The 21,223-nt window shown below is 41.7% G+C and overlaps 2 protein-coding genes across 3 annotated transcripts in view; one reads left to right on the forward strand and one right to left on the reverse strand.

The window, feature by feature from the left end:
• Window positions 1–5,017, reverse strand: part of LOC109429462 (U6 snRNA-associated Sm-like protein LSm4) — a 20,874-nt gene extending 15,857 nt beyond the window's left edge. Inside the window, exons 1-2 of the mRNA XM_019705415.3 lie at window positions 4,885–5,017; window positions 4,782–4,823 (exon numbers count right to left, since the gene is read on the reverse strand). Of these exons, the coding sequence (XP_019560960.1) occupies window positions 4,782–4,823; window positions 4,885–4,887 (45 nt within the window). The 5' untranslated portion in view covers window positions 4,888–5,017. The remainder of the gene's footprint in view (window positions 1–4,781; window positions 4,824–4,884) is intronic.
• LOC115255109 (transcription initiation factor IIB) lies at window positions 4,054–19,981 on the forward strand. 2 transcript variants are annotated; one of them, XM_029852961.2, is made up of 5 exons: window positions 4,054–4,207; window positions 4,275–4,427; window positions 6,296–6,570; window positions 18,006–18,380; window positions 18,449–19,981. In XM_029852961.2, the coding sequence occupies exons 1-5, from the start codon at window positions 4,194–4,196 to the stop codon at window positions 18,730–18,732; spliced, it is 1,101 nt and encodes a 366-aa protein (XP_029708821.1). In that variant the 5' UTR covers window positions 4,054–4,193; the 3' UTR covers window positions 18,733–19,981. The 2 variants fall into 2 exon arrangements, with proteins under 2 accessions (XP_029708821.1, XP_029708823.1); XM_029852963.2 differs by lacking the exons at window positions 4,054–4,207; window positions 4,275–4,427 and adding an exon at window positions 5,707–5,965.
• Window positions 19,982–21,223: the final 1,242 nt, after the last annotated feature.

Consider the following 21,223-nt stretch of genomic DNA (forward strand, 5'->3'; position numbering starts at 1 on the left):
CTAGAAGTTCAATCAAGAATTTCTCCTGGCATTTATTTAGGGATCGCTCCAAGAGTTCCTCTGGATTCCTCCTGGAATTTCATCAAGGATTCTACCTGAAATTCCTTCGGAATTCTTTCAAATCAAATCTTGGAAATCTATCGGGATGTCTTATGAAGAATTGCTTTCAGGAGTTTTTTTTTAATTTCTCTAGGAGTTCCTTCAGGTATTCCTACAGAAGTTTCTCCAGGGGTTAAACCAAAAGTTCCCTTGAGGATTCCTGTAGTATAGTAGTTCTTTCAGGGATTGCTGCAGAAGTTCATTCAGTGATTTCCCCCAGAAATTCCCTCAGGGAGCCCTCCAGGAGTTCCAGGACGAATCAGGGATGCATCAAGGTGTTTTATCATGAATTCCTTCAGATGGTGCCTCAGCCATTCCAGATGCTCCCACAGTTATTCATCCAGAAGCTCCATCAACCATTCTTTCAGGGGGGTCCAGGTTTGCCACACTGGACGGACATCCAATAGAAATTCCCAGGGGATCCGCAAGCGGCAAGGTAGGCCTACTGCTCATTTTTTGCGAGTGTGTTTGTGTCGACTGGCAACGCGACCTGGGGCCTGGTCGAATCCTGCTTAGAAATAGGTTTACGTTGCCGATGGGGATGGCCCACGAAATCGCATTATGTTGTTTGGGAAGGCCCGCTCGATGCATGTTAGGTAGGCGTAGTTTTTTCGAGTTTGACGTGCCTACACCCTCCCTGGAAATTCCTACAGAAGAACCTTTAGGAAATACTCGAGGAGTTCCTCCAGAAATTCCTGCAGAGATCGCTCCTGGAGTTTCTTCAGGGTTCTCTCCAGGATTTCCTTCAGAAATTCTTACAGGAAGATCCAAGGATAACTCAGGAGAATTCAGAGATTCCCCCAAAAGTATCTTCACAATCCCTAGGACTCTTCAGGGAACGCTCCTGAAGTTCTTTCGGACATTTTCTAGGAGGGTTCACGGATGCCTTCAGGAGTTACAGCAGGTATTTATTCAGATGTTCACGAATTCCTACAAGAGTTCCTCCTAGAATTCTCCTAGGAATTCCTTTAAGAATTTCCTCAGGATTATTAATAGGCACATCTCCGGGATATCTTTGTCTTTGAAATATCTGTCATGGAGTTCCTACAGGAATTATTCCAGAATTTCATTCAGGGAATCCTTCAGGATTTGCTAGGTACTGAAATTCCTCCAGGTATATGGAGATTCATCCTGGAAATCCTTCTGGATTTATTCCCCCTGGAATTCCTTCGGCGATTTCTTGAAAATCTTTCGGAGATTCTTCCTGGAATTTCTCCTCATGGAATCCCTTCGAGGATTTTTGGTGGAATTTCTTCGAAGATTCCTCCTGAATATCCCTGAAGATTCTTTCTGGAATTTTCTCGGCGGTTCCTCCTGGAATTTATTCGAGGATTTCTCGTGGAATTCTTTCAGGCATTTCGCCTGGATTTTTTCTGGAGGGATTCCTCCGAGGATTCCTCCAAGGAATTCCTTGGAGGATGCCTCCTAGAAACAGAGTTGGTAAAAACTCAAATTCTCAAATCTCATGCTTGAGTTGTTTCACGCACGATTCTTAACTCGCCAAACTCACCGCCGAAAAAAATCATGCATGAGTTGACTCGCGATTTCACTCATTGCTTTATTTCTTGGTATTCTTATTACTTTCTTCGATGTTTTTAGGATTATATGATAGAACAAAAGCAAACCTATCGTACAACAACATTGGATGCTGTTCAAATTGATTTGGGTTCGTTTTACAAGCGAACGAGATTTCGGCGCTTGACTCGTGAGAGCGAGAATTTGCATGAAATTCTCGCGCGTGAGAAAATGATTCAGAATCGCGCTTGAGATTGCTCACGCAAGAGCGGTTCATCAGTGTGCTTTGAGTGTGATTTTACCAACACTGCCTAGAAATACTTTGGAGATTCCTCTTCCAATTCCTTAGAGAATTCCTACGAGGAATTCTTTTGGAATTCCTCCTAAATTCCAATCAGGGTTTCTTCAGAAGTTTCTACAGAGATCTCTCTAAGAGAGATTCTTGAACACCCAGGGATATCTACAGAAGTTCCTTCAGGAGTTCGTACACCAGTTCCTGTAGGAATTAGTCCAATAACTCCTTCAGAGATTCCACCACGAGTTGTTTCAACTATTCCTCCTGCAGTTCCTTCAAAATTCTTCCTGAAATTTATTCGGAGGTTTTCCTGGAACTCTTTTGGCGCTTTGGGGATTTCTAAGACTAAATATTTCCACCTTTTCATCAAATTTGTTAGCTTCTGAAGCCTATAATAAAACAGAACAAAACTGTATTGAAATCAATTGGGTTTTTAAATTTTGAAAAATGTATTGATTTTTTGTTTTTATACGATGGAGCATATTTTTCTGAGCCACTACGATGTTTTCCAGATTTTTAGAACTTAATTGTGATACCTAAAATCAATTTCAAAGATATTTTTTGAAATCACCTTTTGACAGCTGAGCAACTGCTTGACAGCTTTGTCCAGTGGAGCGGACCTGGTGTGATGGTTAGAACCAATGATGCAAATGATCACCGCACTAGTGCTCATCACAACTCATCAACTGTATATTTATCGCGTGCGATTGAACTGTGCACTGATCAGCGATGACCAGCAGCAAAGAGGTGGCAAAACGAACATGATGTAAATCACAAACGATTTTGCACACATCTGACTGTTCCGCCACACGCTCGCCCGAACAGCCGAACCATACCGAATAGGTTGGTTTGCGAAGCTACGGCACGAACGCTCGACACGCACACAGAAGCAACATTCGCATGTACCGATACCATACTAATAAAGCTTCCAGCCAACGATGCTTCGCGATAAGCTGTCGAAAAGCATCAAAAGCGATGAAAAGAGATGCTTGGCTAGAACGCAACGGCTCAACGGCGAAAAGGAAGAGTTAACTATGCTGATCAGTGTTGAGTCCGTTCGTGTGCTACTCGTATTGGAGGTTGATTGAATAAAGCGAGGATGGGTGAAAACGTATTCGTTGTCGAAAGCAAATCGCATCATTTCGCGAATGTTTTCATCAAATAGCAAGCTTGGTTAGAACACTTGACTATCACGCCGAGGACCTGGGATCGAATCCCACTCCCGACAAACTCACAAAATGTGAGTTCTTCCTTCGGAAGGGAAGTAAAGCGTGGGTCCCGAGATGAACTAGCCTAGGGCTAAAAATCTCGTTAATACAGATAAAAAAAAAGCTTTGTCCAGTACAAAATGCGACGAGGGGTGATTCGACAAATCGCTCCCATACAAACTTCAAATTGATTTTTAAATAGGTTCCCGGGCACCAAAATTCATGAAAATTTGGATTTCGGCTCAGTTTGGCATGCAGATTCAGAATACGGAATTATCTCAACACCGCTAAAGAAGCCAATTATTACCATACCATGGAGTAAAGTGGTATACACTTTATGCCTACAGACACAGATATGCCTAACACTAAGCTTAGGGGCTGTCCATAAACCACGTGGTCATTTTTTTGGGGCTTTTCAACCCCCCCGCGTGGTCATTAGTCCATACAAAAAATTTTATTTGTCCATACAAAATGGTCATTGGCCGAACCCTACCCCCCCCCCCCCTCATGACCACGTGGTTTATGGACAGCCCCTTACGGGCAATACCACAACTGGTCGCAGTCACGGATCCGAACAGCAATAAAAATAGGTATTCAAACGTAATAATGTATGTTATCAATGGTCTGGTCATGAAAAAGCTCAGACTGCAAATTCAAGAGCGTACCTAAAACTTCTTTGCCGCCTCACGCCACCACCGCCAAAAGTTGCCACCCAGCATGACACCGATGACGCCGTCGCCGAGCAAAATGTACCTAGTCGGCGCACAGGTCTAGAGTGACGAGAGCAATGAAAAAATGGGTACTTTTACGGGAGCGTGTATTTCGCGCCCTTTTTTTATTGTTTTTGTTGACGGGCGTGCTACGTGCACGTGCTACTTGTTTCCGTGGTTTCAGCAGTTTGAGTCTGAGATTTTGAGATTTTTAAGTAAAAAAAAAATGAAATCAAAGAGTGCGAGCCTGGTAAGAACGGTAAAAACTGATACCTAAACCGTTGGAAGTGTATAGAGAAAATCTTTGAGGCAGAATTGTTAAAAACAAATCCAAAAACATTGCGAACTGTTGTCTGCTGTAATAAAATGGACACACGCCGGTTAGTAGTTACAATGTGAAAACAAATAGGTAACTGGTCGATAACTGGATTGAGTTTTTCTTTTCAGTTTCCTGAACTTGGTGATAATTGCGGGGTCAAGCGTTCTGTTGCTAAAAAAGCTACAGGATCTCAAAAGACGTAAAGCAGAAGAAGCACGGCGGAAATACGGTTCTATGCCTTCCTGGTTGAGCAGACTAACACCGGAAGATGCGCCGAGAATGTAAGTTTGGTTAAGTTCCTATTACTTACTTTCAGTCCTGGGCACCCACGGTGGTGCAGAGGGCCGAAAGTTCCTATTAGTGTAGTGAAATCATTCCGAATTTCCTTAGCAATCGAGTGATCGTGCTCTTGTATTTTGTGCAACACGATGAACAAATCTTGCTTTTTGTACCAAGTATTAGACGAGGCATTAGCATTGTGCTGGCGGTGGAGACCAACCGCGTGACTGACGGAAGGTTAACACTGTTCTCCTTTATCCTGCCATGTTTTATTCGCGGGACATAAGTAGAAAAGCTTCCAGGAGTCTCTCGAAAGATCGAACGCATAGTGATATGAGACAGATTCCGGTACTTACCATAGGATGACTTTGCGCCGTTTTGAGAAGGGATAAAGGTAGCTAAAAGAAAAGATGTCATTATTAATACAATCATACCATTAACATGTAGTATTTCTATTACCATTTTTTTTTTTTTTGATATGGAATATTTGAACAAATTACAAGGGATTAAATACGTTTTTAATTGCTCCACAAAACTGAATGGACACTTTCACGCCAACGATGTTGGTAAACAAATTCAACGCAAGCGGTGCGCCGCTGCACGCAAAAACGGCTACGCTCAAAAATGTGTTCGGCCTGCACATTTTTAGTAAACATCCATGCCGCACATGACTGTGTTCGAAACACACATTTTTTTAAAATTGCTCGTACGCTCATATGAGCATGTATTTTGCAATAATTTCGACATGGCAACCTCACTGGGTTTATAAACCACCTTCAAATACCGAAAAATATTGATATTTTGCAAAAATGTGAGCGTGCGAGCAATTTAAAAAAATGTGTGTTTCCAACACAGTCCCTGTGCGGCATGGGCGCTACTCAAAAATGAGAGCTTTTATTTTAGAGAGTGCGGCCGCTGCTGACAGTTATTTATGTCAAACAAAAAAAAGGAACGAGTTCGAAAGTGAAACGATGCCCAATGGGCAGCCAATTCTGCTTTTAAACTGAAGTTTTGACGAGAGTGTACTCTACCGACGAGTAGCTCAAACTCGAATTTAATTTTATTACTTTTTATCAAAAGAGGCATTGTTCAATGAAAATTTTATGCGATGTTTAAAAAATCAAAATAGGTAGTTGAAGACCGATGAAATGCGTAAAAACTCTTAAAAAGATAGGAAAATTTAATATTTTTTTTATTTAACTTTGATTATTCACTGATCACACCCCCACTTTTTACCGCTACCCCTGGGGATTGCCTGCGGTCGTCAAGTTGACAGCCAGCAAAGCAACGACGACAGCGATCAGCAGCAGCAGCCAGCGAAAAAAGAAAGGGAAAAAGCCACCCAAAGTGAAACTGTAAATAAGTGCCTCCGGAGGAAGAAAAATCCTTTCAAATTTGCGTTATACAATCGTGAGACGGTTCCGTTTTGGGGTTATTTGTCGCATCGGAATCCAAACTTTCCGGGTAGTGTGGAATTTGGGAGCTAGGCGAACGTTTCCTTCGCCATTACAAGCGCCAGAAAAATGGCAAGCTCTTCAAGGTAAGCACGCAGAATGTCGGTCGTTGGCGCGGCAGCGGGCTGTGGTGAATGCGCTTCGCAGCTCTCAGTAGCACAATGGGAAAGGGACGATGGCGACGACGTGCTTGGCTGTGATGTCACGACCTACTAATCTCTTTTGCGCCTGCCGCCGCCACCGCGTAGAATAAAAATTGGTTTGTTTTCGTGGTCGATGCCAAGATTTACAGCGCTTGCTTTGATTTCACTTTCAATCTCCCGCGAAATTAACTGCGGCGCGGCATGTTTGTAAATATTCAGCCCTGTTGTAAACAGTAGTTTTGACCGACGACCCTCCGTGTTTCTCTCTTGTAGGGATCACCACCTGAACAAGGTGTGTTGCTATGCACATCCGGATGCGCCGCTCATCGAGGACTACCGAGCGGGAGATATGATCTGTTCCGAGTGTGGGCTGGTCGTGGGCGATCGGGTTATCGATGTCGGTTCCGAGTGGAGAACGTTCAGCAACGAGAAGGCCGGCGTCGATCCGTCTCGTGTCGGTGGACCGGAGAATCCACTGCTCAGCGGAGGCGATTTGTCCACAATGATCGGCCCCGGCACAGGACCAGCTTCGTTCGATGCGTTTGGAAGTAAGTATCCTATTAACTAAGACATGGTTTCCCTACCTCTGTTCGGGACATTAACCACTGCAATTATATTGTGATACATCTCGTGTCCTTTGTATAGCGCATGTCATTTTACATTATCACTATGGAGAAGTTATGAAGTATTCGGGTTTTGTTACAGTAGCCATAAAGACATTTTCAACCTAATCAAAAGAAAAAAAATCTGATTGATAGGTTTGGCTTTTTATACGCTCTTTTTCAGTTAACAGCGGATCCCTTAACGAAAGTGTCAAGAATAGACACCTATATTGACCATGCGATGCATCGGAACGCTAGTCTTTACTGGCTCAAACCAGTGAACATCGGATAAAATATTAGGACTGCGAACCCCTTTTTCCCTTGTTTCAAGTTCTATTTCGGCAACACCAAAAACCGAGACCTATCACCATTTCGCATTATGCGAATTACACAGCAGAGATGGAAACACTCTCATCGTGAATCAACTCGCGAGTGTAAAACCAACAAACGGTTTACTCACGGTACCGAGAGTAAGCCGTGTGTGAGTTTATTTGCACCCGCTTGCTTCACGAGTATTAAGCAAAACAAAAACAAAAACACTCATGAATTTTTATTCGCGAAGAACAAGGGGAGATGCGGGAATTGCATTTTAGTGCAATTTTAATAGCAAAACAAATAATTATCCATCAGATATTAGTGTTTTGTGCTTTATTGTTCCTGAAAAGTAAATCTGCCGGGCGTGTAAATTCATTTTTTCACAAAATTGGAAAATGTTCAGAGCTGCTTCGCGAATCAATCACGAGTGCGACCAGCTTCGTTAGCTCGCGAGTGAAGGAAGTGCGAATATATTCTGGCTTCTGTTGTTCACGAGTAGAATAGCTTTGCGTTTGTGTCTGCTCAGCTGCATTCCTCACTGTTTTCCATCACTGTTACACAGTGTATTCTGGGTATTCTCGCCTTTTGCGTTTTCCAATCAATACCGATCTGGTTTCTTCTTCTTCTTCTTCTTCTTCTTCTTCTTCTTCTTCTTCTTCTTCTTCTTCTTCTTCTTCTTCTTCTTCTTCTTCTTCTTCTTCTTCTTTATGGCTCGACGATCGCATTGGAACGTGGCCTGCCTCTTTTTCAGCTTAGTGTTCTTAGAGTAATTCCACAGTAATTAATTGAAGGGCTTTCTTTGTCTGCCATTGCATAAATTTTGTAACATTGTGTGGCAAGTACAACGATACTCGGCCAAGGGCTGAAAGTCTCTTAAATAAAGACAAATCAATCAATCAATCAACAACGATACTCTATGCCCAAGGAGTCGAGAAAATTGACTCGACTGGAACCGGAATCGAACCCGCTGTCTCCGGATTGGCGATCCATAGCCTTAACCACTAGGCCATAGGCGCCAACTTAGGGTGGGCAAGCATCGTTTTCGTTTCATTCATGCGGTATGAGAAGGACTTTTTCATTATTCCAATATTTTTTTTTTTTTTTATTAATGTGTATTTTAACTTATAGCTAATTCTACACTTATTATTCCAATACTATGGAATATACAAACTGAACATATAAGCAGTTTTAATGCCAACAATTCTTATAACAACTCAAAAATAATTTTAATGAAGAAGAAAAAAAGTATCATTGTTTTTCTTTCGGCATTAAAAAACCCAACAATGTTCCTTCTTTTTAAACAATATGTTTCATAGAATCAAGGAAATTAGTAAAATTATTGAAATTATAACTGCTTACATTTTCAACATAGATTTTCCCTTTTTTTCTACATAGGCTGTAATTTCGAATTGCACTTTTCAGGAAATCATGGGAATTATTGCAACCACCGGTGTTAAATTGCTATAATATTTATGATAAATTTTCTCAAATTTCTAAACACCAGTTGTGATGCCGATAACTTCCTGAAAAGTGCAATTCAAAAGAACGATCCATGCAGCAAAGAAGGAAAAATTTATGTTGAAAATGTAAGCAGTTATAATTCAAATAATAGTATACCAGTTGCCTACATTCTAAAAAAAACTTGTTTAAAAAGAAAGAGCATTGTTGGGCTTTTGAACGCCGATAGGAAAACAATGTCACCACAGACAAACAGACGTCACATTTCGAACATTTTTTGATTCAAATTTTAGTCTAGGAAACAGGTTCGCATGTTGTACGATGGCAATTATCAGAGGGTTACGTCTGTTTGTCTGTGATGTCACTTTTTTCCTTCCTCGTTAAAACTATGTTTGAGTCGTTATAAGAATTGTTGGCATTACAACTGCTTATATGTTCATCAACCATTTTCCCATCTTTTGCATTGGCTGTTCCTTCGAGTTGCACTTTTCAGGAAATTATCGGCATAGCAACTGCTTACTTTTTTAACATAGATTTTCCCTTCTTTTTTGCATTAGGCTGTTCTTTCGAAATGCACTTTTCAGGAAATTATGGGCGTTACAGCCACCACCGGTGTTAAAATTTCTTAAATATTTATTAAATATTTTTTTCAAATTTCAAAACACCTTTGCTTGTGGTGCCGATAATTACCTGAACAGTGTAACTCGAAAGATCAGCCTATGCAGAAAAGAAGGGAAAATCTACATTGAAAATGTAAGAAGTTTTGATGCCGATCATTTTCTGAAAAGTGCAGTTCGAAAGAACAGCCTATGCGAAAAAGAAGGGAAAATGCATGTTGAAAAAATAAGCAGTTACGATATCAATAATTATGCTAATAGCCTAAAAAATTGTAAAGCAAATCATGCTTATTTCCAAAGTTTTTCTTGTCAAATGAGAATTTTTGGCAGGATGTTTCTTCCAGTGATTTTTTACGAATGAATATTTGATTTTTAGCGATTAATATAAACCATTTAGAAATTAAATAAATAGTTTTATTTTCTTTCTGAAAATAGAATGACGCGTTTAAGAAATAGTTTTCTGGAGAATGGTACATTCTGGGGAATGGATTTCTGGGAAATGGTTTTCTGGGGAATGTTATAGAATCGTTCGGCACACTTGTGGATTAGTGTTTTTCCTACAATTATCACCAAGGACACCATATTCTAACTCTGATATTTACGGCGTAAAAGTGTTAGTACCACCTACTCAAACTAAACGATCGGATTTTTCGATCGTTTAGTATGAGTAGGTGGTACTAATTCTCTCGTACCGTGAATATTACGAGTTAGGATATGGCGTCCTTGATGATAACACCGTTCAACACTAAATTTTGTTATGGGATGAGAAAAAAATTACAAAGGTTTGGGACCCTAGAAGTGTCATAGTGAAAGATTTTTTGAAAAATATTGAATCAGGCCTTCTCAGTTCAAAACCGAAGTTTGTATGGAGAACTTGGGGTGTTCAATTGATATGTGCATTAGAATGCGCTGTGCATATATTTAGGCGTTAGACAATAACGATACTAACCCAAATACCGAAAACGCCTAAAAATATGCACGGCACCAAGCACGGCACATTTCAATGCACCAATTGAACACCCCAAGTTTTTCATACAAACTTCGGTTTTGAACTGTGAAGGCCCGGTCCAATATTTTTCAAAAATTCTTTCACTATGACGCTTCTAGGGTGCCAAACCTCTGTTATTTTTTTCTCATCCCATAACACCAAATTTTGTAAAATTTTGTTGAGCAGTGTAATTGTTGAAAAAACATTAATATACAAGTTTACCGAACACTACATTGTAATATTGGACTTCTGAACTGAGTTATAGACAAATGAGTCAAATGATTCCCAGGTGATCGAAAACATCCTTGACTGCTAGAAATCAAGTGTTAGACATAACGCTTTGCTCTTGTAGATTCAAGGCCTTTTCTTCTGTCATCACAAAATTACTTCTTCAAAATCATCACCCAAATTAAACTTTACACTGTATTTTATCAATACACTTAGGCGCTGTCCATAAACTACGTAGACTTTTTTTCGGCCATCTCAGACCCCCCCCCCCTCCCCCCTCGTAGACTTTTGTTCATACAAAATTTTCGAAATTTGTATGGAGCGTAGACTTTGGCCAGACCCCCCCGTCCCCCCCCCCTTAGAGTCTACGTAGTTTATGGACAGACCCTTACCTTAAAAAACACGATGCTCATCTTTTCTCTAAAATTATCCACTTCAAGCAAGATATTTGGAATATAAATATGAACACACTATACCAATTAAAATTCTCTTTCTAACTATCTATGCCACAAAGAAATATTTTCACTCAAACTTGAAAATTATATAAATTTGTCTCAACCGCATGGCAATGTTTACCACCCACCACATTACAACGACGACGGCAGTAGCGCGACGCGACAGTGCCGTCTGGCGCACAATCATCGATCATTGAACGCAGTGATGTCTATCTTGCGGGCCAATTCATTATCATTATTTTTTTTTATTTTCGAGATTTTCCGCCCTCGGCTGGTTCATCACGTGGGCCAATTCATCAATAAAAGACAATCGAAATAAACAATTGAAATGGTCAACTCAAATTTATCGATTATACGTTCGATTATAATCGAAAACTATCCTTAGAATGATTATTTTAGGTACTTTGAATCACATCATTTCATTTATTTAGTTAACATCAAATTCATGATAATACTGAATCAACAATTTGCCGCCATAATACTCGATTTGCAGCTGCAGCTCTCCAACGTCGGTCACGCCCAACACTCGCCAGATCACGCTCCACCTGGTCCGCCCATCGTGCTCTCTGCGCTCCACGCCTTCTTGTACCAACCGGATGGTTAGCAAACACCAACTTTGCAGGATTGTTGTCCGGCATTCTTGCAACATGCCCTGCCCATCGTATCCTTCCGGCTTTGGCCACTTTCTGGATGCTGGGTTCGCCGTAAAGTGCAGCGAGCTCGTGGTTCATCCTTCTCCGCCACACACCGTTCTCCTGCACGCCGTCGAAGATCGTCCTTAGCACCCGTCGCTCGAAAACTCCGAGTGCTTGCATGTCCTCCTCGAGCATCGTCCACGTCTCGTGCCCGTAGAGAACCACCGGTCTTATTAACGTCTTGTACATGGTACATTTGGTGCGGGGGTGAATCTTTTTTGACCGCAGTTTCTTCTGGAGCCCATAATAGGCACGACTTCCACTGATGATGCGCCTTCGTATTTCACGGCTCACGTTATTGTCAGCCGTTAGCAAGGAACCGAGGTAGACAAATTCTTCTACCACCTCGAAAGTATCCCCGTCTATCGTAACATTGCTGCCAAGGCTTGTCCTGTCTCGCTCAGTCCCACCTACCAGCATGTACTTTGTCTTAGCCGCATTCACCACCAGTCTGACCTTTGCTGCTTCACGTTTCAGGCGGGTGTACTGTTCTGCCACCGTTCCAAATGTCCTAGCAATAATATCCATGTCATCCGCAAAACATACAAATTGGCTGAATTTCGTGAAGATCGTACCCCGGCTGTTGAGCCCGGCTCGTCGCATAACACCTTCCAGGGCGATGTTGAATAGTAGGCAGGAAAGTCCATCACCTTGTTGTAGCCCCCGTCGAGATTCAAATGAACTGGATAGTTCACCCGAAATCCTTACGCTGTTCTGCAAACCGTCCATCGTTGCTCTTATCAGTCTAGTCAGCTTCCCGGGAAAGCTGTTCTCGTCCATAATTTTCCATAGCTCTGTGCGGTCAATACTGTCGTATGCCGCTTTGAAGTCGATGAACAGGTGATGCGTTGGGACCTGGTATTCACGGCATTTCTGGAGGATTTGCCGTACGGTGAAGATCTGGTCCGTTGTCGACCGGCCGTCAATGAAACCGGCTTGGTAACTTCCCACGAACTCATTTACTTTAGGTGAAAGACGACGGAAGATGATCTGGGATAGCACTTTGTAGGCGGCATTCAAAATGGTGATCGCTCGAAAGTTCTCACACATTAACTTGTCGCCTTTCTTGTGGATGGGACAGATTATCCCTTCCTTCCACTCCTCCGGTAGCTGTTCGGTTTCCCAGATCTTGACTACTAACTGGTGCAGACAGGTGCCCAACTTTTCCGGGCCCATCTTGATGAGTTCCGCTGCGATACCGTCCTTACCAGCCGCTTTGTTGTTTTTGAGCTGGTGGATGGCATCCTTAACTTCCCTCAGCGTGGGAGTTGGTTCGTTCCCGTTCTCTGCTGCACCAACATAGTCATTTCCTCCGCTGCCTTGGTCCTCCGTGCCTACATTCTCTTCGCCATTCAGGTGCTCGTCGAAGTGCTGCTTCCACCTTTTGATCACCTCACGTTTGTCCGTCAGGAGGCTCCCGTCCTTATCCCTGCAGATTTCGGCTTGCGGCACGTAGCCTTTGCGGGATGCGTTGAGCTTCTGGTAGAACTTGCGTGTTTCCTGTGAACGGCACAGCAGTTCCATTTCCTCGCACTCCGCTTCTTCCAGGCGGCGCTTTTTCTCCCGGAAGAGACGGGTCTGCTGCTTCCGCTTCTGTCTGTATCGCTCCACATTCTGTCGGGTTCCATGCTGCAGCATTACCGCCCGCGCTGCATCCTTCTCCTCCAGAACCGCTCTGCACTCCTCGTCGAACCAATCGTTTCGTCGACTCCGTTCTACGTACCCGATAGTGCTCTCAGCTGCGTTGTTGATGACTGCTTTGATTGTACTCCAGCAGTCCTCTAGAGGGGCCACATCGAGCACACCCTCGTCCGGCAACGCTGCCTCGAGATTCTGCGCGTATGCGGTGGCGACATTCGGTTGCTTCAGTCGCTCTAGATCGTACCAGGGCGGCCGCCGGTAATGTACGTTGTTAATAACGGAGAGTTTTGGGCGCAGTTTAGCCATCACCAGGTAGTGATCGGAGTCGATATTAGCGCCACGATAGGTCCTGACGTCGATAATGTCGGAGAAGTGCCGTTCATCAATCAGAACGTGGTCGATTTGCGATTCCGTTTGTTGTGGTGATCTCCAGGTGTAACGATACGGGAGGCTGTGCTGGAAGAAGGTGCTACGAATGGCCATGTTCTTGGAGGCGGCGAAATCGATGAGGCGTAGGTTATTTTCGTTCGTCAGCTGGTGGGCGCTGAACTTTCCAATCGTCGGTCTGAATTCCTCCTCCTGGCCTACCTGAGCGTTTAGATCCCCTATGATGATCTTGACGTCGTGGTTTGGGCAGCGGTCGTACTCGCGTTCGAGCTGCGCGTAAAATGCGTCTTTGTCATCATCAGTGCTTCCGGAGTGAGGGCTGTGTACGTTTATTATGATAATGTTGAAGAATCGGCCCTTGATCCTCAACCTGCACATTCTTTCGTCGATCGGCCACCAACCGATCACGCGCCTCTGCATGTCGCCCATCACTATAAAAGCTGTTCCCAGCTCACGTGTGTTGCCGGAACTCTGGTAGATGGTATGATTACCTCTAAACGTTCGCACCATAGATCCTGTCCAACACACCTCCTGCAGCGCTACGATTCCGAACCCGCGGTCCTTCAGTATATCGGCGAGTATGCGGGTGCTCCCGATGAAGTTGAGAGATCTGCAGTTCCACGTACCGAGCTTCCAATCGCAAGTCCCTTTTCGTCGCTGTGGTCGTCGCCATTGGTATCGGTTTGCATTCTTCTCTTGTTGATTTTCCGGTGCTAGTCTTTTTTACGGCTGGTTCGCAGGGCCTGACACCAACCCACTAACCCAGGGAGACTTTGAATCACATATGATAGTAATAAAATCAAATAGGGTAAAAGCACTAGACTTCGCCACTGCTCTAGTCTTCGCCCCTCCTTACAAATTCCACTTTTTTATTATGATGTGGCGAAGATTAGAGCAGAATTTTAGGGGGCGAAGTCTAGTGTTTTTACCCGAATTTTTATTTGTGAAAACTCCTCCGCACTGTCCACCAATACTGCAATACTATGAGTATTCGATCACTTAGCTTATTACACAAAAAAAAGTTTTTTTTTTCGTAATATTGAGACATGTTCCATTGTTATTTAGCAAAACAGAGTAGTCTACTGCTTGAATTGCTTTTAAATGATTTATAATCTTGAAATGTTCACATTTGAGGAAGCGAGACAAGGAGGTGCTATTTTTGTTTGTTTTTTTTTATGGAACACATGTAAAAAGGCAACACCACTACTGTTGCGCTCGATGATTGTTAGAAATAAGAATCGAAAAAGAGATGCTAAAATAGAACTGATACAGGGAGTCACCTTAAGTCACTACTTGACTAATTGACATGTGTCAGATGAAGAATCTTTATCTGACCTTCGCTACATCTTTTGTAGACCCTTAAATGTTAATTAGCTAACTTTGCGGTTCAGGCATTTCCGGTCGACCAACTGGGATCTCTTTTCTGATTTGTTTGCCTTCAAATTTCATGAATATTTGCCATCCATTGACACTGCAAGTGATCTAGACGATGCCGTTGATATTACAACGTCCTTCATCATGGAAGCATTTGAAGAAGCTTGTCCTTGGTGTAAATCTGATCTGGCCATGCTCAGGGAACAATGCGGAAAGAATTGAAACGTGCGGCTGGATCGCAAGCTTTCAGGTCAGCTCGCAAGGCCTATCAGAAATCTGTTCGGTCTGCTGAACGAACTTGCTGGAAAAACTTTTGTATAAATGTTTTCAGTTTGAGTGAAGTCAGTCGGTTGAACATTTTTTTTGCGAAATCTAAGGATTTCCGAGTGAACGAACTTCGTTTACCAAATGGTGATTTTACATCCTTCGAATCCTTCCTATTTAAATGTTTATTCATTCCACATTTCCTCGGATCCAGAGCATTAATGATTAATACGGTTGATGATCAACTTCATACGGACTCGAGCAGTTCGTAAATTGGTTAAAATCGGTTGAGAACTGATTCCGCAATCGTAGTCACCGTATCGACGTTTTTGGGAAAACACGATTCCGAGATAATCGCGTGTAATGTTTCCAATAGGTATACACTACGGGCTCATAAGGGAGCGAGACGCAAAACGCTATATCTTTGCTTCTACTGCTTGGATCTCTATGAAAACTTGACAGAGCATTATTAGGAATGCAAACTATGAGATTAAAGAATAAATAAAACATTTTGTCTCGACCTGGATATTCGACCTCCCCCTGGATATTCAATCTTGACGCGATGGGAGGGCTTAACCCATTAGCATTTTAGCGCCAGTTTATTCTCCACTGCTTGGACTTTGAGCTAGATATATCTGGTTTACGAGTTGAGCGCAAGTGAAGGAATCGGCCGTAAGTGCTAATGGGAACCAAAGGAGTATCCGTAGTGCATTTATCACAAGTTCAAGACAAGTTATAATCCAGCTTGCATAGACATAATCTTTGTAGGGTGGGGCGGGGCAAGATGGGTCGCATAAGGATGGATCTCCATAACTTCGTAAATACAAATCGGATTGGTTTGCATTCGTCCGCTACTCTTTAATACACTAGTTAGCTATGCTAAAAGTCGATAAAAAGTTCATTAAATACAAAATATAATGTTAAACAAGCAGTTTTAAAAAGTGATCGATTTTGTGCCGTGAAAAAAGTGCGGGGCAAGATGGGTCACCTTTTAAGTAATTAACATTTTCTCAACGAAAAACGTCAAAATATAAGATTTGTTCCGCATTCAAATATGCTCCATATCCATACTGAGTAAACAAGAGCTACTAGTAAACATTTTATAAATTTATTTGGAATATAAAAAACTTTACGATTTAAGTGGTCCTGAGGCGACTTGAAAATCAATGTTTTTACTAAAAAATTATCATAATTTTATGTTATAATTTTGAGCGTTTATTCCGCTTGATTGAAGTCATTTATGAGATAGTCTTGTAATAAAAAATAAATAACTTTTGAATGCTCCAAAAATACGTTCAAAATGGAAGGTGACCCATCTTGCCCCGCGGCCGTTTATATGGAGAATATATGGAATGTATCGCATAAGAAAAATGGCAAAAAACCATTTTATTTTGTATTTCCAATGAGAGTGAATAATTTTTCAATCAATGCCCCAAACTTTTGTATATTCATGCTGGTCATCTAACAAAATTATTAACATAATCAAAACATGAGTAATGCGCCCGAAAATGGCACTGACCCATCTTGCCCCGCGACCCATCTTGCCCCGCCCCACCCTATTCTTTAAATTTTCTCAAATTTAACAATAATTGTTGAATTTAACGTAACGCAAGAGTGGGTAGGGGAGGTCTCTGAGTTACACTCATCATTCATCACTTGAATTCGATAGTACACAGGACAGGGGACGCTAGGATAAGTTGACTTACAGCCTTACAGATTAGGTAACGTTAACAATTAAATTCATCACCTTTAGAAAATTCTGGACCCTAATCAGTCAAAACAGCTGATTTTAGAAATGAGTTTATATTTGTATTTCTTATTTTTATAGGTTTTGTAGGGATGAATATATAGAAGTTGACAAATAATCTTAATCATTTTAATTTTTTACACAAAAATCAGCTGAGTGAATTTTTTCGTTTTTATATTCTAGACGGTATTATAACACTGACCAAAAAAGCAGGAATTTTGTTACATGTTTCTTTAGGACTTAGGACGGTTGACAATGTAAAGGGTTACGGTGGATATAATAATACTTCGGACTTAGATGATCACAGATATGCAGAAGACGACTAGACGAAATTAAGAACACAATTTGACACATTATAGACTATATTTCGACGTATAGGGTTTGACTGATTTCATTACAACATCGAATGGAAGCTCAAAAAGTGTTACCTAACACTAATATGAGAGTTATTTGGGGATGATGCTGGTGCTGTTAATGACCAACATCGGTTATTGACACTATTGGTAATCAGCTTGAAATAATTTTCAGAATGTATTGTAAAAAACTTAGCTTATTATTCGATTTATTGTTTAGAGATGCTGTCAGAAAAACTAGTTGCCCATATCGGCTAAAAACGCTAGCTCTGGCAGCTGTCTCCGAATAATTTTCAAAAATATCAAACCTGTAAACATTAGCTATGACATATTTTTTGCTCTTCTTTGTAATATTTCTCAGGAATAGTACCTTGAAGGCGTTAACATGTACAGCCTTTTTTCTCTATGAATGTCGTCCAGTGCAGAAATTTTCGATTATTGAAATATTGTTCAATTATCAAATCATCTTTGGAGCTTCCATTCGGTCAAACCACTAGTGCGATGGGAATAGTTAAAACACAGTAATTTTAAAAACTACTACGACCCAATACTAATTACTACACACTTTGCTCAAGTTGACGACATCGTCTAGTCCATCGTGAGTATTGGTACTAGTAGGGGGAAAGTTGGGAAAGGGTCCAGGCTTTGCTATCAGCTGTCATGCAGCTCCACCTGGCCACTCTACAAAAAAAAATAAAACATTTTGTCTCGACCTCAACATATATAACCTTTAATAAGACTGACGCTAAAATATAGTTCCTCCGATCGAGCTGAAATTTTGCATGGTTGATATGGGGCTAAAATGGAACACAAAATGTATACATGAGTAAGATAGATTAAATAACGTTTCTATTTCCAGCCGCCAAATACCAGAATCGCCGCACGATGAGCAGTTCCGACCGGGCCCTGATAGCGGCCTTCAAGGAAATCAGCACAATGGCCGACCGGATCAACTTGCCAAAGACGATCGTCGATCGGGCCAACAACCTCTTCAAGCAGGTGCACGATGGCAAAAATCTGAAGGGCCGCTCGAACGATGCCAAAGCCTCCGCCTGTTTGTACATCGCCTGCCGCCAGGAGGGTGTCCCGCGTACCTTCAAGGAAATCTGTGCCGTTAGCAAAATCAGCAAAAAGGAGATCGGTCGGTGCTTCAAGCTGACCCTCAAAGCGCTGGCCACATCCGTCGATCTCATCACCACAGCGGACTTCATGTCCCGATTTTGCGCGAATCTTGGTATGTTGTTCAGGGGTTGGGATTTCGGGAGTTTCTCTTCTCTAACCACAATGACCTGTTTCCTGCAGATTTGCCCAACACGGTCCAGCGAGCAGCAACACACATCGCCCGGAAGGCGGTTGAAATGGACATCGTACCTGGCCGGTCACCGATTTCGGTTGCGGCGGCAGCAATCTACATGGCCTCGCAGGCCTCGGACCAGAAGAAGACCCACAAAGAGATCGGCGACATTGCCGGCGTGGCCGACGTAACCATCCGGCAGTCCTATCGGCTAATGCACCCGCACGCGGCCGAACTGTTCCCAGAGGACTTCAAGTTCACCACTCCGATCGATCAGCTACCTCAGATGTAAGATCCTTATGGGGTTGCACCGGGGCAATCAATCGTCGCCGATGGCGTCCAATGATTGATTGTTACTTTTGCGAGTTGAAAAGCTTCAGTTTTTCAGCAATCGCTTCTTGTGGACCTGATAAAGCCACATTCGTCGCTTCTTAGAGTTAATTTCCGATGAAAACTATTTTCCCTTAGATAATTTTCTTTGCTTACCTTTATCAAAGCAATGCCGTTATTCGTAACGATAGCATAACAACCTGAAATGTTAGAACTTATTTATAACAAGTCACTTGAACGTTGTCCAGGTACTATAGATTGCAGCAGCTTCCAGTTGAAAGACACAAGCAGATGAGCTAGTGAACTGAATGACACGAATCCTAGATTCAAAGAAATTTATTTTAAAAAATCTCTCCAATCGAATCTTGACCTAACATCAAAATTTGCACCTGTGAACAATGTGTTGGACTATAGGAACATATGGCGACGTTTGAATAAATAGTAAGTATTAGTGCCCGTAGTGTCTACTCAAAACTTCAGTCCCCAAAGCCCGCGATTCCTACTTTGATCAATGTGCTCTGTTCTATTCAATACCTTCTTTGAGGTTATTTCGGGGCACGAGAAAGGCATCACCGTGGTGGAATAATCATGCTGTTTTAGTATTTACGCGTTAATTCAATGCACAAATGCGGCTGCTTGTGTACTTTCTTTCAATTGGAAGTACCATCACACAATCGCTGTAAGCAAAAGATTGCATTCTATCCTTGGCTCACGAATAAGACCATTTTTATTTTCCGGATTTCCTAAAAAAGATATCTGATACAGAATCCAATTTGCTATGTATTTAAATTATTTTTCTTGCAGGCGATAAGTGTAAATATCCAATGGAAAACGATACAAGTTCAATGTCACCTGCAGTTTATCAGGGCTTAGTATATCAACAATAATAAATTAAAAATCTAAATACATTTTGCTTCTGAAAAATAAAAACAAACTTCAAAAGTTATTGTAACTTAATAAACCAACATCAACACGCATCATAACAGTTTTGAGTATGAAGTTTTGTTTTTGTAAGTGTAAAATCTTTAAGAATTTCCAAGTGACGTGAGAAACATATTCAAATAGAATTCAACACGATTATTTAAGTACATCCATCAATACACGTGAACGATAAGTAGTACACATGAGAAAACAGATTAAAGAAAACTATATGATAGTTTAATGATAATCTAATCTTACTAATAATAAATGATTATATGATTTGAAATTCATCCGTGGTGTGTTTCCATTTACCACTTAGTCATGAAATTATTTAGACTGTCTGTCGCAACCCTACGGGATGCAGCGCACCTTCTTTTCACATCGACCTTGCTTTCGGACGGTGAGTAGCTCCGACCCTGGCTTGTCAGCTGTCAACCTCTGACAACCACCTGACAGCGATCGTCGGGTGACGTGGAGATATTGCGATAAAATCCAAAAAAAAATCCAACGGAGTTGCGGTGGTTTCGACCGCCGCAGTCCTACCGCAAATGTCAAAATGCTTAATGCACGCTAAAAAGCGTTCATTCAGGTGGTTGCTATAAAATTCAAAAACAATGTTTTTTTTTAGTTTTCGGTTTATGTAATCGCAATTAATGCTGCAATATGTGAATTGTTTTTAAACTACATTAGGTGTATTATTAGGGCCCATATAGCCGAGGCGGTAAACGCACGGGTATTCAGCATGACCATGCTGAGGGTGACGGGTTCGATTCCCGGTCGGTCCAGGATCTTTTCGTAAAGCAAATTCCCTTGACTTCCTTGGGCATAGAGTATCATCGTGCCTGCCACACGATATACGCATGCAAAATGGTCATTGGCAGAGGAAGCTCTCAGTTAATAACTGTGGAAGTGCTAATAGAACACTAAGCTGAGAAGCAGGCTTTGTCCCAATGAGGACGTTACGCGAAGAAGAGAGAGTGTATTGTTCGTGCAGTTGAAAATCGGAATTTTTGGCACGCGAAAATCAATTTTTCTCCTAAACCGTGTGTCGGACGTACGTCGGGCACAGTGCGCTGGATAGAGGGCCAGGTCCGCTGTCCCCTGATAAAAATTTCCAATAAAATCACCATAAACTACCATTGAATAATGATAAATTTGACTATTCAACAACAAATTATATTGTGTACGTATTTTCCTGCTGAAAATGGTGTATTGGAACTACAATACGTGTACAATAAAATCAATGGCACTAAAGATTTCAATAATAAAAACACCATAAGTTGAATGGTAGTTGACTTGATTTTTTGCCAGAAAATTTGGATTTTTTTATGGTAAAGATACATAACAACCTCCATTTTCTATTGTAAAAGTGACATTTACAATACATGCTATGGTGGAAAACCATAAGATCTGTTGTTACTCTATCGTTTTAAACAATTGAATTAATGGTAAGTACCATTCAATTCAGCGTGTTGTAACAATCCATTCTGTTGTATCTCTATGATCTTTTTTATCAGGGTCCAGCGCACTAC

The sequence above is a fragment of the Aedes albopictus genome, chromosome 2, assembly GCF_035046485.1.
Source record: "Aedes albopictus strain Foshan chromosome 2, AalbF5, whole genome shotgun sequence".
Lineage (NCBI taxonomy): Eukaryota > Metazoa > Arthropoda > Insecta > Diptera > Culicidae > Aedes > Aedes albopictus.

Coding starts and splice junctions, on each gene's coding strand:
- LOC115255109 (XM_029852961.2), top strand. Junction 4,428..6,295: donor CCGGAAGATGCGCCGAGAAT/GTAAGTTTGGTT, acceptor TCTCTCTTGTAG/GGATCACCACCTGAACAAGG. Junction 18,381..18,448: donor CCGATTTTGCGCGAATCTTG/GTATGTTGTTCA, acceptor TGTTTCCTGCAG/ATTTGCCCAACACGGTCCAG.